Here is a 16,477-nt window from a genome sequence, read left to right as displayed (position 1 = left end):
ATTGGCAGGTATACAATATCATAGTTCAGTTTAAAGTAATCAACTCATATTGTAATTACACTCTCATTTCCAAATTCTATAAACATATTTACACAAAATGTGAGCGTAAAACAGTGATTAACAGATTCTGAAGAGACCCTTTGAAAGGCCTAGCTGATATTTCCTTTCAAGTTCAAGGAAATATAAATTGTACATTTAATGTTCTTACAAGCTATACTCCTAGGCAAGAAAAAAGCCAGGTCCATAGAATTCAGTGCTACAACAGGATGAATAGTCAAATTCATAGGTACCATACATATCTAGGGAATTTTTCTAATATTACCTTCAGTAAAAACCATTTGAAAATATAAAAAGCTTTAGTGCATCCGAAGAATACTACCACAAGTATTTTTTTACCAAAGCAATACATAAAATCTGTTACCACTTAAGAAAGCACTAATAGCCATACACAGATAACTAACAGATTTATGTTGAGTATCTTACAAGGAATACAACTAGTTCAGAATTTTGGAGGGAGGGGTGGGATTCGAAATTTGGTTGCAAAGACATTTGACTTTGCGTTACACAAACCTGCATCAAAAGCAGTCCAACGATAAATGCACTGCCCTGGCAGTATCCAACCTCACGGTCCACTAGAGAGTATGCCTGAAAGAGACAGAATCTTAAGCAAAAGAACATCTAGCTCAGTACTACATAGAACTCACACCTACCCATGAAGAGAACAGTGTGAGGTACCATCATGCAGCTCAACCACTCTGAAGTCAACTCAATACTACAGAAGTATCAAATAAGAAAGTGGCACATCAAAAAAAATGCAGAAATCATAAACCACACTAGGCCTTTGGTGTAGTGCTATGACAGAAGGATGGGCAGAAGTATACAGCCTTAGATGGACTAAAGTCCTGTTTACACTAATGGAAGGAAAGCATTTCAAGGAAAATTTAACTGATATGGATGGAAGCATAGCAAAAGGAAAAGTACTGTAGTTCCCATGTGGCCTAGGGTAGGCATAATTGGGCAAAGTTATGACATTCAGGAATTAATTCAGCTGGGACATGAGACCTTTTTCAAGGCTGAGAACAGACATGAAGTTTATCTCTACCACCTACAAGAAATCAAGTTTTTCGCTCTTAGAATTGGAAGTAACAAATAAGGAAGAGGAACTGAGCAATGGAATGCAGCTTACCACCTTAACACTGTCTTGTTACACTTGAAGGCTATGACAACTGAAAGGTAAACAACTGAAAGAAATAGCTTTACAGGCTATTTCTGCAGAACTGACAACTTTATATCCCATATATATTTATAGCATAAAAGAAGATGAAGGCATGCAGACCCTGAACCGCTACGCCTTCAGTAATATCTTAGTTGCAGCAAGAGGTGCTTTCTGTGCAAAAACATTACATTTCCATTCAGTTGTAATTGAGACCATACTCAATGGAGGCTGTTGCATAACAGTCCACATTAACATAAATAAAAATCACCAAGTCACAGTGTGATGTTATGAACAGTTACTCCAATAAATGAATACTGATTTAAAACATGTTAGACCAGAGTAACTATGCATACACACATACTATTAGAAGAGGAACAGCACTGCCATTAAAATGTTTCTTTAAAGGAACCAGTTTTCATGAATTAGGGGGGGAAAGCACAGAACACCAATGCACTAAACACAGTTCAAGAGTTTTTTCCCCACATATTTTATAAGGAGCTGAGATGAGTTGCAGCTCCAGGTACAGTCTGTTTATTTCACCATGTAATCTATCCTTCCAAGGAATTTAGAGTGATTCCTACATTTTACATGAACATTCTGAGATACCATAGGTCTCCTACATGCAATACTAGCTGGATACACTTGCTGGCAAACTCAAGTTTGCATCTGTGTAGTACAAGGCAAAATATACTACTGCTCTAAAGTCAACTTAAGTCTGTAGATCTCAAGGCACAGTTGTACAAACCACAACATTTCTGCAAAACAGAACCCTGAACTCATTTCAACACCTCAGGCTAGAGAGAATACTCCTTGCCTTTAGAGCAGGGGTGGGGAACCTTTTTTCTGCCAAGGGTCATTTGGATATTTATAACATCATTTATGGGCCATACAAAATTATCCAAAGGCCATGCCCCTTCTGCCCCTCAGTAATTTATGACAGCTCTATTCTGTCCTCTCTGTGGTCTGCTGCTGACATTCACCCAATCACCAGGCAAAAGCATGGCCGAGACCCAATCCCAACCAATGGTGAGCTGGAGTGAATGGCAGCGACAGAAGGGAGGAGGGGAATGGAAGAGTCCAACCACTGCTCCTCCTTGCGACCCCCCCTCGCTTTCACCAGATTGAAATGATAAGCATTTAAAGTGGCACCTCATTCATGTTTTCAGTCTCTGCAACTCCCTGTTTTTTCCGTAATTTCCGTTATTATTTGATCATTATTCAAATAAGTTACCCTTCTACTTCCCCACTCACCACTCAAAGCAGACAATTGTGTGGTTTTAATAACATCTCCAAGTCATTTTCCAATACATGACCATTCTTGTCCACCAAGGAAATACCAACAGTCATATCAAGATCAGCGTTAAGAAGAACAGCAGCAATCAGAAAGATGACCAGAAATTGAAACACAAATTCAGGAAAAGCCCTTTAATTTTAAAATGTTGTTTGGATAAATAATAACTGCCACCAAAAGTTCATCAGGAATGGCTACTTGCCTTCATGACATTGAAGAGAACTTCTTGGCCCAGGCTGTCCTGGCCCTTGAAGAACTCATGCTCAGGGTATGTCCTGGCAATGTCCCTTCTGATCAGTTTCTCACAAGGAGAGGACATTTTCAGTAGTTCTGAATACTGATTCTTTACAGGCATATCTGTGGCACTGCACAGAAGTTGCCAAACAATGGCTCGGAAGTGGTGGGGGATTCCTTTTCTTATCAGCTCCTAAGGAAAGATAAAACATGACAAAAGGTCATTATGGGGCTGTTCCACCGCTCAAGTCCTTTTCATACTTCGTACACCCAAGAAAAATGCCAATTTTAAATCTCTGACATGAGCTGGAGTGTTGGCCAGAAATTACACAATCAGTTCCACATTAACCCAACATGCTGATGCCAAAGAACCCCTGAATCTGGACTTTCTTGCATATGTTTCAGATATTCTTCTAGAAACCTAAAAAACTTCTACTTTAGGTGCAGAAGCCTTTGGTACTTTAACCAGCTAGCAGTTGTGACTGGATTTCTGTATTCCACCTAGTTCTTCACTTCTACACACTTACTGCACCACATTTTTCTGTGAACCACATTTCCTTTTCTTCCACTATTAACCCCTCAACAAAGGCACACATTCTAATATTGCCTGCTTTTTAAATTCCCCACATTGGCCTTTTCTGCACATACCATTTACAACATTTTCAGGCAGAAAATAAAATGTTTCCTCCGTGGAGTTTTGCACTGCCCCCCCCCCCCCACCTTTGATTTTGGATTTTTTTTAAAAAAATCTGTCATATCTGAAACACTTTTTCTGAGCTGGTTTCCCTTACAGTGCAGTCAAACTTGAAATGTTTCAAATTTCTCACCAAAACGCCAGATCATTTTCCAAGCCCCTGTCCATTGCTCAGGTTTTTCCCTTGCCCCATTTCCTTGTTTCCCCATTTTCCAAGCCCCTGTCTCATTGCTCAATACCTCACCTCATTTTTGTTTTGTTTTTGGACACATATCAATGAAGAAACAAAGCTATGAAGCCAAAAAATGAAGGATAAGGATAAATGCCAGCTATTAAATGTTTAGAGGGCGTGAGTGCAGACAAACATTGTGGCAAAGGGTTTTTTTTTAAAAAAAAATTCTTGGAATGTTTTAAGCAACTTGTGCAGAGAAAGTCATTGTTAAGACTGGCTATTACTGCGATGCAGAGATACAGAGATGAAAAAAAGATTACAGGAGGTGCATTCAACCATGGGAGAGGGAATATACTAGTCTCCAAAGATGCCCATGTTCCTCACCCTCAGCAGCTTTTCCTTCTTTTTTCGCCATTCTTCCCATTCATTGACAATTCGTCCCCACAAGATCCAAGTATCCTCCTCAAGATGGCTCAAATTGGAAGAGGCAGAAGAACTGGAGACTAAGGAGGACCCACTGTTCCTGCGAGAACCATTCATGGAACGCATAGATTTGGAATCTGCCTCAAGAAGCCTGGAAGATGACAACCACAGTTAGTAGCACTCCTATCAATGCAAATATATTGTATTTCAAGCGCAGACCAGTGCTTGCCTAGTTTCATTTAAGTTCTTCAAACTGTCACCAAAATGGGTCTCTCCAAGAATGTATAAGAGTCTTTAGGAAAGTGTGGCAAAGATGTTGCAAGATGCTCTTGCAAACTGCTTGGATTCTCCATTCCTAATTTAAGTTCTCTCTTTAGAAGAGAGCATTTACATTCAACCAGCAGATGAGAAAATTGAGGCAAACTGGCTTCTATTGCTTTTACAAGCTATTTTAGTATGATTCCCCTGCCAAATTGTTCTGCATAAGCTTAAGTCATAGATAAATATAAAAAACCAAAGAAACCTTGTGCACTAATTACATCATAGTAGAATTCTTCAGATAAGGAGTCCTGCTTACCCATGGACAAACTATTACTGACTGTTCACCTACTTCTCACTTTGCTGCTTACAGCTCAAGCAGCTACAACAAAATTGACATGTAAATAAAACTTGCTAGAGGGCCGGAAAAATACTATTACACATTAAATCAACGGTATTACCAATGACCCCAAATTCCACAGTTAAGTGCATATGTGGAATCTTGGCTGCCTTCGAGTAGACTTTCCTCATCAGATACTTTTTAAATGAGATATGCTAATATAGCTTCATCATATTTTGGGAAAAATCAAATTTAAGGTTGTAATCATAGGTCATAACATAACAAACATCAAATATACAATCTTGATCATATGGACTCACTGGATTAAGTCTTTTGGGAAAGTCTAGCAGGAACTCAATTTCTACCCCCTGTACCTGTCAGCCCATCAAGCAACTTCACCTTCTGGACATGACTGTAGTTACTAGTGTCAATTTAATATTAAAACAGGCTTCCTACAGTATAAAGTACCGTCAGAATGTAGATTACATATACTATTCTTTTCAGATATACCATCCTAGGTACGGCATATAGCAAAACTATACCCAACTCGGTCAATATAGTCCACATATTACCTATTGGCCTGAATCTGTGATAAAACAATACTGGAACTCGGCTCATCTCTCACCTGTTTTGTTCTTCCAGCTTTGCTAGTAGCTCCAGCTCGTCTGGGCTCAGATTCTCACAATCTGACGTGGGGGAGCACGCAGGCATTGAGTTAACAGAAGAGAGTGCATCATGGGAGGAAGAGTCTGGGCTGATGGCTGGACTTGCCATCTCAGAAAGTCTGAGAGTAGTGGGGGTATTCATTCAGAGTCCTCAAAATGGGTTTTCAAGAAGGTCAAAGTATCACCTAATAAGAGGCAATAAAGATTTCAAAATAATCCCCTATTTCTTTTCTGTACTGCACTCATCCACTCACTTTCTTAACGGGTCAGAGAGACTCATCTAGACCAGCATTGTTTATAACAGCCAGCAAGATACTTCGGGAGGTAAAACAGGACATAAACACACTAAAAAGTAAGAAAGGATTTGATTGTTCTTCTACTGTTCTTCCACAGAACTCTAAGAAGACTTCAATCTCCCAGCAGTCCTTTCGAGTAGAAGAGTCAAGGGGAATCTGAACCTGGGCTTCATCCAGCCCAGTATTTTAGCCACTGAGCCTCACAAATGCACAAGATAAAACAAAGATGCCATAAATTTCTACTTTTGCAACAAAATCCCATCGACAGCTATACAGTCAGTCCCACCACAAACCGAATACTCAAGTCTACCTCAGGTTCTTTTCTCCAACATCATATTCACATAATTCCTTTTGGCGTATGTTTTTGGTTTAAGTCAAGGAGAGCTCTTCTACCTCAGATGGAAAACTGATGCCTGGTAGCCCTCATTCTCTTTAGGGAATGTTAAGAACCCAAGAGACACTAGCACTACACCAGCTTTTCTGTACTGTGTACCTACCCAACTTAGAAACCTATCAAATCACCACTGATTTCTGTCAAGACCTCTGAATAGATAAGACTTGACATGGTGACAGAGAATCAAAAACAGGAAAGTGGCTGCAATAACATCTTTTTATGTGGGATTGTTTCAGGTATACTAATTCCTATTAACGACGCTTCAATCCAGACAGATACCAAACTTACAAAATATGTATTATGGCTCAATATATTTAGGGTTGAATTCTACGTCTTCTTTCAGCTTCCATCTCTCTTTGCCCATTGTTGAGATGGTCCTCCACTGTGGATGGTGTTCCTCCAGTATAGGTACTCCTCAGCTAACTGAAAGACATTGGTCTTGTGTGAAGAGCTGAAGGAACTTGCTCTGCTGCAGATGACCGCCTTCACAATGGAAGAAAGTGCTACGCAGGCAGAAACAAGGCTCAGGATTCAAGCTTTAGAAATACTGAAAATCTCAGTCTCTTGATTTTGGAATTCAGAAATCATGTAGCACTATCTTCCAAGCAGGACTTAAGACACAACAACACAGGCTTTCTGAAAGGGCTATAACGCAAACATCCAAGTATTTTCTCAGTCACAGATAATAAAGGCAGAATGATCACAGCTTTTTTTTTTTTGCTGTCAAGTCACAGAGGGCATATGGTCACCCCACGGGGTTTTCAAGGCAAGAGACATTCAGAGGTGGTTTGCCATTGGCTGCCTCTGTGTAGTGACTCTGCCATTTCGTGGAGGTTTCCCATCGACACACTCACCAGGGTCAACCCTCCTTATCCTCTGAGATAGGACAAACTCAGGTCAGGGCTGCTTTTTCTGATTATTAATGCTTCTTGAATCTTCATTTCTGACAGAGGACATAAGCTAACAGCCAAGATACATAGTATGGGCAGAGACCACCATGCTTGATCAACCTGAGGAACAGGTTGTAAAAGCTATGAAGAATATCAGAAGAGGTTTAATTAATTGTATTTCATAGCTCCAAGAACATACTAGATACTTAGCAGCCAATCCCAACCTTTTGTTAAGAGAACAGACTACCATCCACGTAACAAATTGACAACATGCAGATGTAAATTTGGGGACAAGAGGATTTTAACCCTAAACACATTTTAACTGAACATTTCAAAGACAGTCCAAAGATCATAATTCCTGGCTCTGCAAAATATAGCAGTTGAATTGTTAACCAAAGTTGAAGCTCAAGACAAGAACAAACTTTTAAAGACATTGCTAGACTTTTTCAAACCATGTCAGATCTGAATACAAAAGTTAGATTAACTTTGATTTGACTCTGCTCTTCATACTGCAATTTTTCAGAGTGCTAACACACAACCAACGTAGCTATTAATAGCTGACAAATAATTAAGGGAATGTCCTTGGCTGTAAAAAAAAATTCAAAGTTTTTCTGTCACAGTCTTCTTTTATGGTCCAATCTGAAGGGGTGGGGTATTGGAACAGAGTGCTGCATCAGTACCCCTGTGCCCCAGGCAGCTCTACCAGCGTAGCGGGATTGTTCTTGAGCAGTGGAGTATCTGCCAGAGGGACATGTGGGGGTCACATGACCCTGTGTGCCACTCTTCTGATCACAAGGGGGGTGCAAAATCACTCCCCCCTCACACCCTTGGTGGGAGGATCACACTGCCTACCCTCTTGGGCAGAGGACATCCCCCTGCACTGGGCTGAGCATCCGGGGCTCCTCCCCGTGAGCTCTGCACCAGATTGGATGGCCCGGGGTGGCCCTAGTGGCCACAAGGCAGCCAGTGAGTGGGGAGGGGAGGCGGCGGGCGGGCGGGCGGGCAGGCAGGGTGCCCAGGCGCAGCAGGTGGCATAGGAGCAGCAGCAGCAGAAGCAGGATGGCTGCCGCTCTTGCCCTCCCGGATTTCTCCACCTCGAAGCTTCCCTTATTCAGGCAACAGGTAAACTTGTGGGGGTGGGCAGGGGGCATGTGTGGGGAAGGGTTGCCCCAGGTGCCATTTATTTCCAGTACACCTCTGTTCTTGAGGCGTAGCCAGGGTGGAGCTGATGTTAGTTGGCTTCCACCCCAGGATTGGCTCCCAGGACCCCAGTGCTCAGGGCTTGGACTTAGACCACCTTTTTGGGTGGTGTAACCCCTCTAAGCCCAATGGAGGGTTTTGGGGAGGCAGGGACGCTTTTTTGTTTTTTGCCTCCCCATGCCACTGAAAAGCCCTCTCAAGATGGCAGGATGGCACTGTAGCAGTGCCACCCCTGGCCACCCCAGGGCTCCGGATTGGGCTGCCTGTTGACTAAATTGCTTTATAAAAGATTTTAGGGCTAAATTAACTTGCCTTTTCCAAGAGATATAAATATTTCCTTAAGGGGTTTACCTATTTATTCTGCTCTTCTAACATTTTTGGAAAGAACTGTAAAAATCCTACACTTAAAAATTGATTTTTTTCCTAACAGTTATAGCATGAAGGATGCACATTACTCCCAAAATACTCATGCTTCCTAGTGCTATTAAGACTCCGTCTTGACAAACTGAGACACTGCTTCAGCCTTTTGAATTTTTAGAGTTCCATCAAACCAACTTGCATAATATTTGCAGCACAGCTACACTGTAGTCCTTCCAAATACTTATGAAGTTGGTTCATAAAATTCGACAGTCCTCATATTTATATCAAAAACTGCCACTAGTTTACCAATTACTGACATATTGTCATGTCAGTAATTGGTAGACTAGTGGCAGTTTTTGATGTAAATATGAGGACTGTCGAATTTTATGAACCAATAACCAAGGTTATTTCAACAAAATACTGGTCTCAAGGCTTTGTTTCATCATTTTCTACAATTTCCTATTAGCTACTCTCTTTCAGCCAAGGTCAATATATTAATGAAAGTGGTGGAAAAGGGGATTGGTGAGCAAGTCACCTTGCATGCAAGGTTGAATGAAAAAGGCAGCAGAACCTTTACCATAAATATTTGCTCTTTTATGAAGTGGTGCAACATGATCTATGGAAACAGCTCCTGGCCACAGCCAAACAGCTTCTAGCAACTCAGGCCTAGTCAACACATGCAGCAGAATCAGGTGGCAGAGTGGACTGTACCATGGCAGGATGCAAGTGAAATATTGAACCCCCCCCCAAGTTCCCCTGTATTAATCCCCTATTGTGATGTAGTGGTAAAGAGTAGTAGGCTCTAATCTGCAGAACTCCACTCCTGCACATGAGCAGCTGACTCTTAACTGGTAAACGGGGTTTGTTTGCCTGCTCCTCCACATGAAGCTTGACCTTGGGCTCGTCACAGTTCTCTTAGAACTCTCTCAGCTCCACCTAGGGTGTCTGTTGTGTGGAAAGGAAGGGAACAATAGTTCACTTCTTGCTTAGCTACGCTGTGAGTTTCTTGTGGATTGGAACCAAGATCTGAAATATGATGCAGAATGAACTGATAATATGAATGTGAAGTGACAGAATGAGCTATACCCCGTATGTCCCGGCACGGCCTCTTCGTTCTGCGGAGGCCAATCTATTGGTGGTCCCTGGCCCCTCAATGATGCAGCTGGCCTCCACACGGGCCAGGGCCTTTACGGCTCTGGCCCCGGCCTGGTGGAACAGCCTTCCTCCGGCTGTTCGGGCCCTGCGGGACCTTAACGAATTCCGCAGGGCCTGTAAAACGGAGTTGTTCCGCCGGGCCTTTGGAGGGTCCAGCCGCTGAATGGTGCCCCCCCCCAGTTTGGCCCCTAGCTGATTCTACACCTGGGCCTTCCATCTAACATGGCTCGCCACCTCCCCCTCTCTTTTCCCGGGGAGAATTTTAAAATTGGGGTTGGCGGACGCCTCTTTTACTGTTATTGTTGTTTTAAATGGTTTTAGTAATTTATTTAACTGTATTTATATTTTTGTGTTGTACACCGCCCAGAGCCTTTCGGGGATGGGGCGGTTTAAAAGTTTAAGTAATAATAAATAATAATAATAATACCATGTTAGGTGAGGGAGTCACACTTTTAATGAACCTTCTCTCCTGTAAGGAATCTCAAAGCAGCTTACAAAATGCTTCTGCAACATAGTAGAACTGTTCCTAAAGGAAAATAAGTCTGGAAAAGGCATCAGTACAAAGATATGTGATTTAGGCATTGTACAATTAGCACAACATGTCCATATATGGCTTTATATTTTCCACAATAACATGCATTATGCATAAGTACAAATATTTGCTGCTGTCCACCAGCTCAGGAAAAGCTGTCTGCTCTGTTATCTTGAACGTTAAACACTAGAAGCTATGAAAAAATATATTTAAACTTCTTCTAACCTTAACTGATGTTAGAAAATTATTGCTATACCAGCCAAGAAAAAATAACTAGGGCCCTTTCCGCACGGGCCAAAAACGACGGCCTGGGGGTGGTAAAAACGCCGCCCCCAGGCCGCCGTTCGCACAGGCGGCGCTGCTGCAACGCAGCAGTGCCGACCTGACTGCGCTCCCCCTCCCCCAGGGCGGCGTCAGGCCGCCCTAAACAACAACCCTTTAAAGGGTTGTTGTTGAGGGGAAAGCGTCTTCCTGGTGGCGCGGTGCGAACCGCGCCACCGGGAACACGCTGTTTCCCCTTCCCTTTCCCATGTACCTCTCGTGTCGCCGTCCTGCTGGCCTCCTAAGTCCCTCCCTCGCTGTCCTCCGACCCCTGGAGGTCGGAGGGCAGCGTGGGAGGGGGTGAGGAGGCCAGCAGGACCGTGACACGAGAGGTACATGGGAAAGGGAAGGGGGGAAGAGGCGGCTCCATGCGGAGCCGCCTGCCGTCTGCCGGCCTCTCCAGAGGCCGTCCGCATGCCTGCATGCGAACAGCCTCCGCCTCCACGCCGGCGGAATTCCTGCCGGCGTGGAGGCGCCCTTACGGCCGTGCGGAAACGGCCTAGGTGAAGTTCCCTTGGCCCCCAACTCCAAGTTCTTAAGTATTCATCTTTCTTTGGTATAAGTGAGAAAGCCAGGACAAAGCCCTCCCTGCAAACCAAAACAGAAAAACTACAGCATAGGAAAGCAACCACAAGTATGTCACAACTTCTCCATCCCAAATGGTTGGCTCTGCTTCCCCCACCCAAAAAGAGGATCACCTGCCAGTCATAGTGACCATTTAAGCATGCACTACTTACCCAACAGTTGAGAATCAATCGATTCTCTAACTTTGCTTTGCAGTGGGGTCCCATGTTTACACCACTCTTTTTAACCCATGTTTTTTGTTTACACAGGTTTACTTCACACGAGGTGTCCCAAATTAAGCTAATCTGCCATTTTGCCCGCCTCCTTGTAGTTTCTATGCTACCTGCTGCCTTTTTTGTTGTTGCCATCTTTGTTCTAATGTTAGTTAGCAGATCTGTCTCAATTAAACTAGGTGGCTGTTAAGAAAAAGGACCCTGCCATGCCAAGCAATAAAAACTTGTCCTGCATGAGGGGAGGGAGGGAAGAAAGAAGGTAGAAGTAGCTGGTGGGCAGGGAGGGGGGAGATAAGGAAGATCAGGAAGAGATTTTTCAACAAACCCAGGTGTGTCAATTTCGCTTTGTTCACCATTCCAGCAGTAGACCTTTACCATGAAAATAAAAAGAGAAGCCCTTGTGATCATCCTGAAATGGTGGTCTGAAGAGAGGAAGAAGCTACTGCAAGGGAAGGCAGGGAGGAGCAAGAAAACCCAAGGAAAACTTAACATATAATGAACTCCTTCACTTTCCCTGCAAAGGGAGAAAACAGGTCACACTTAAACAGCTATTGGAAATCACAAGGATTCTCTGATCTGAGGGCGAGATGACTGCCAACAAGGAGAAACATGTGCACAACCAAGAATCAAACCCAAATATATGCTCAAACTGAAGGAGGCCACATGAGCATAAATGGCCAGTGTGTACTTTACTAAGAAACATTCACATTAAACTCCCAAAAACTTAGTCAGCACAGCTCTGCTCTTCCACCCTTTTCACAGAAGGGAAAAGAGACCAAACTCTACTAAAGATAGTTTGAAAATCTTGGTTCTTTTAGTTATACAGTTGTTGTAGAAGCCTAGATATTCATAAACATAACAAAACTTTGTTCAAGTTAGTAAATCCAAAAGACTAGACCAGAATTGCTAGAACCAATTGAACAGACTAAACTGATGAATGCATTTAGTCCCATTTATTTCCTAGTTAAGAGCCAGGGAAAGGGACTTCTGTACCTCTATCACAAGGGGCATCAGAGTCCAGTCTCAATACATTTGTTTCTTTCCTTGTTTACCTGGAAGAACTGCAGCGGAATTGTTATAACCAAAGGAAAACCACTGCAGCCACCTCTTTTGGATTGTTTCTGCTCAAAGCCATGCAATAAGGTGGCACCTACAGGTAAATTTCTGAACAATTTGAATCCATAAAACCCCTCCCTTTACAGGAAAACAAATGAAATGGATTCAACAATTACTTTCTTCTTGAACCTAAATTTACTACTTTAACATAAAATATCAAAAGCAGACCTCCAGCTCCTCCTCTGCATCTGTAGTAGCATCAGTTTGATCAGGTTTGAGCATGAAGTTGTTAGCACAAATTCTATATCAGATATCAAAGAGACAAATAAAACAAGGATTGTAAGGTTAAGATTCAAGAAAAGCTACCCACGGCAGAAAAACTAACATCTCCTCTCTCTGTATCTACCTAAGATGCACTCCACACAAATCAAGACTACAAGGCTAAGCTTTGTAAGTTGAATCAATAACAAACTTTATGGTATTTCCCCAAGTATTGCTGTTACATGTGGAAGCTGTTTTAGAAAGGGAAGACACTAAAAGTCGGAGGCCATATGTACACAGTCAGTTTGGAAAAGGGAAACGGTTTCCTGAAAGTGTTGTGCAAAAAGCAACTGCTGTCATTTATCACATCTAACTATATAGTCTCAAAATAAAACTCAATATTGAATGCACACATACTGAGCATTAAACAGACAAATTTTAGCTAGAATTGTTTAAGCATGTAAAACATGCTTAAAGCATGTAAAACATGCTTAAAGGCTATTAGCTTTATAGCAACTAACTTTACTCAAGGCACATGATCACAATTAGATGCCTTGTGGTGTGCACAGTGGACACCACCAATACATACAATGCACCAATACATACAAGTGTAATTACAATAACTGCACTGTTGCTGCATATTAGGCTTGATATAAAGATCTTCAATAACCTCTAAGAACTACTGTTCAAATCACAGTTTGGAAAAGCATACATATAAGAAGTCAAAGGAAGGTAACAGTGGTATTTTTCTTGTTTTGTTGTCATCAAATCACAGATGACTTACAGCAACCCCATAGGGTTTTCAAGGCAAGAAACAGCTATCTCTTGCCCTGAAGTATTAACCAAGATCCGATGACATTGGGCTAGCCTGGGCTATCCAGATCAGGTACACACAAAGTCTAGACCTGAAATATACTCAGGTTATCTCCCATGCCTGATCCATGATCGGATGAGATTGGGAGAGTTGAGGGTGGTATGGCTATAGGCACCTGGTATATTCCTGCATAATACTCTAATACAATTTTTTTTTTAAATAAAAGGATGGGTTACCAAAAAAAAAAAAGCTTAAAAAGTGTGCTTATTGACATCACATAAATATCCAAAACATATCCCGCTCAGACTCAGTTTTCACAGAAGCATACATTTAAGTGGGCTTGTAAGTATGTGGACTAGCATGGACCACAGGAACTAGACTTTAAGCCTCAACCTGGACTCTGAGGAAAGCTGAATGAATGCAACTGAAAATTATTATGACAAAATTGCCTTAAGAACTTAATTTGAGCCTCCACAGTTACTAGAGAAAACAACAAAATCCCATACCAAGTACCTGATAAGCTAGTCAATATCAATGACATCCACTATATGATAACTTATCCTGTCTTACAGACACATCTCAATATTTATTTTTGAACTCTAAAGTGATTCGAACGTGCCTTCCTCAGAATGCTGAATTCAAATATTCAGAAAACCAAACACACCAGTACAGTATTACCTGGTGAAACAGGCTTATATCCAACAACCATTCCATATTCCTTGGGGGATCAGATAGCCATGCAGAGGTTTATAGAAGCTGTTTTTCATTTATGCCACATAAACAACCAAAATGAGTATGTGAGATTGTAACCATTTCAGAGACTGTGTTCTACAGAACAGTGCAGTGCACTGCAGTATACTTGGGAAGGAAGTATAAGAGAGTATCTTCATCAGGCTTTAACTCTATCCTCCCTTTTCCCATCTTCATCCTATGAATGCAGACTGATAGTGCCTAACATGCAGGAAGAAAGCAAGAGATGCCATAATGAAAGCATTGTGGGGAACGAGAATAACGGTTTTTCCCCTTCCATAGATACAATGAAGTCACTGTTTGGAGCTGGACAAGAGGTTCTGCTTGGACAGGAAGGGGGGTTCTGCTTGCACAGGAAGGGGGGTTGATAACGTATCAGTTCTTTCTCATCTAGTAATGACACAAAACCATCATAAATTATCTCCCCTTTGTCCCATAGAGACCACTCTTAAGTGTACCAAGACATTGCAGTTCAGCATTTAAGCCCATCCACGTTTCAAGAATCTTTAAATGGCAAGCAATGCTCAATGCAGATAGTTTCAACCAGCAATAGAGTGACTACACTATAAAATGGCCAATGAGCAGTGGTCTCTCCACATCAATACCTACAAATGTCTCAGGAAGCCCAATTTCAAACACAGTTTACTGAGCAATAAACAGCAGTTGCTACAAGATTGGTACAGGAAGGAGCAAACAGAAAAGGCACTAGTAAAGGCTGCAAGTAATGAAATAAAGTAATTTTCTCAACTCTGTGGGGATCATACCTTCTGTAACCTAGCCTGCACATCAAACTCTTAGCATAATAAGGCATTCAAACTACTCCATCACATAGTGAGTCCATCACTAGAAAATACACATACCATTCATGTTTTGTTAAATATCTTCCAAGTCCAGTTATAAGTACTGCAGAGTGTTCTACTTGAAAAGAGAATCTCAGCCTTCAGTCTTCTCTAAAACGTTCATTTTAGATCATCAGTTCTCAGCATTCTATTAGAATATATAACATGTTTTGAAAATAAATTTTGACACTAGGCAGTACTCTCAGTTGTTAGTAATCACAAAATGGTTTTGAGGATATAGTTTTCCCTATCATGCAAAGTGTTCTTCAAAATAAATGTTGGCCAGCTCTTCCTTTTCAGTAATTATAATCACGAATTTCAGGTTAAGCTCTTTTTAAATGGTGTTCAATTATAAATAGAATCAGTTTCTTTACCTAGTCAATTGTCGCTTTCAGATTGACAGGACTTTGCTAGGTCCAACACAAAACATGAAGGATTACAAGGTATACAAGGTAAAATATACCAATTACTATTGGAAAGAAAAGTAATCTATAGCTATGAAGAACTTGAGGCATAATTACTTCTCTCCGACAGGATGCCTAACAGCATTAAACTTCCATAAAACAACCTTTCAAGTAGGACACTGTAGTCAAATCTACAGAAAGCGTAAATTGTTAACCAGTTCGTAAATTGAACTTCTCAGCAGTACCACTGCAGCATCCTTAAGTACAACCAGACATACAACTGCTGAGAACAGACCACCATCACAGAGATTATAAGAGTGGTGTATGTGGTGGTGAGTTTGACCTGTATTCTCCATACAGCATTGGGCTCCATCAATGTCAAAGATAGCTTAACAGGCTTTTAGTTTTTAAAATGTCTCTATACCCAAGGTACACTACATTTCAAAGAGGAAATCACTTTCAATTTTCAGTCTAACTGTGACATGACTTCTAACTGTTGACATCAAGAAGTTAAATATTAAGTCTGAATGGCGTTTCAAGGATGGTGTTTCCAAGCCATCACTCGCTTCTAATCCTAAAGACTTATCACCTAGGTTAGAAAGCAATAATAATTTATCAGTCTGTGTTATTTAAAAAAGAGGAACACAAGACCATCCGAACAGTTCCATTTGACTAAAATTCTAGTAAAAACCCACACATAACAAGGCAAGTAACAATTTTTCAATATTATTAATGGTAGGTAGCTCCATGTTGGTTCCTAAAAAGTTAATCATACTGAACAGCAAGTGGGATTTTTCTCCTCCCAGCAGAGTTTGCATCCATGCATATATTCATTCTTTCTTCATGTGAGGGAGAAACAGTTCTACCCTTGTTTAGGCCAGCACTGGATCACAGCTAAGGGAAACAAATGTTTAATATTACTAAAAAGCTTTTCACTGGTACTTGATGGTATGTAGACAACTGAAACAGCAGTGCTTCCTTTATGCTGTAACAATGCAACACCATCAAGGCCGTGGGGTCCAAGGCTTAGCACTATTCCAACCCTCTGCTTCATATTTATTGTTCTGCTAACATAAACTGGGCCACTTAGAACTGAACTCAAAACAATAGTCATA

General features: G+C 41.5%; 1 protein-coding gene across 10 annotated transcripts in view; it reads right to left on the bottom strand.

Annotated features, from left to right (window-relative positions):
* EVI5L (ecotropic viral integration site 5 like) overlaps nucleotides 1-16,477 on the bottom strand; it is a 53,561-nt gene that overhangs the window by 35,017 nt on the left and 2,067 nt on the right. For 5 of the 10 annotated variants that reach the window (XM_048492067.1, XM_048492066.1, XM_048492059.1 and 2 more), the window contains exons 2-5: nucleotides 5,254-5,478; nucleotides 3,992-4,181; nucleotides 2,710-2,934; nucleotides 571-645 (exon numbers count right to left, since the gene is read on the bottom strand). In XM_048492067.1, coding sequence (XP_048348024.1) covers nucleotides 571-645; nucleotides 2,710-2,934; nucleotides 3,992-4,181; nucleotides 5,254-5,435 — 672 coding nt within the window. In that variant the 5' untranslated portion in view covers nucleotides 5,436-5,478. Of the gene's footprint in view, nucleotides 1-570; nucleotides 646-2,709; nucleotides 2,935-3,991; nucleotides 4,182-5,253; nucleotides 5,479-6,271; nucleotides 6,407-12,522; nucleotides 12,596-14,979; nucleotides 15,107-16,477 lie in introns of all 10 variants that reach the window. The other 5 variants (XM_048492062.1, XM_048492064.1, XM_048492061.1 and 2 more) reach the window with 4 other exon arrangements.

The sequence above is a fragment of the Sphaerodactylus townsendi genome, linkage group LG03, assembly GCF_021028975.2.
Source record: "Sphaerodactylus townsendi isolate TG3544 linkage group LG03, MPM_Stown_v2.3, whole genome shotgun sequence".
In the NCBI taxonomy this organism is placed as follows: Eukaryota; Metazoa; Chordata; class Lepidosauria; order Squamata; family Sphaerodactylidae; genus Sphaerodactylus; species Sphaerodactylus townsendi.
The sequence above is the reverse complement of the archived record's forward strand: the minus strand, read 5'-3'. Positions and strand labels throughout refer to the sequence as shown.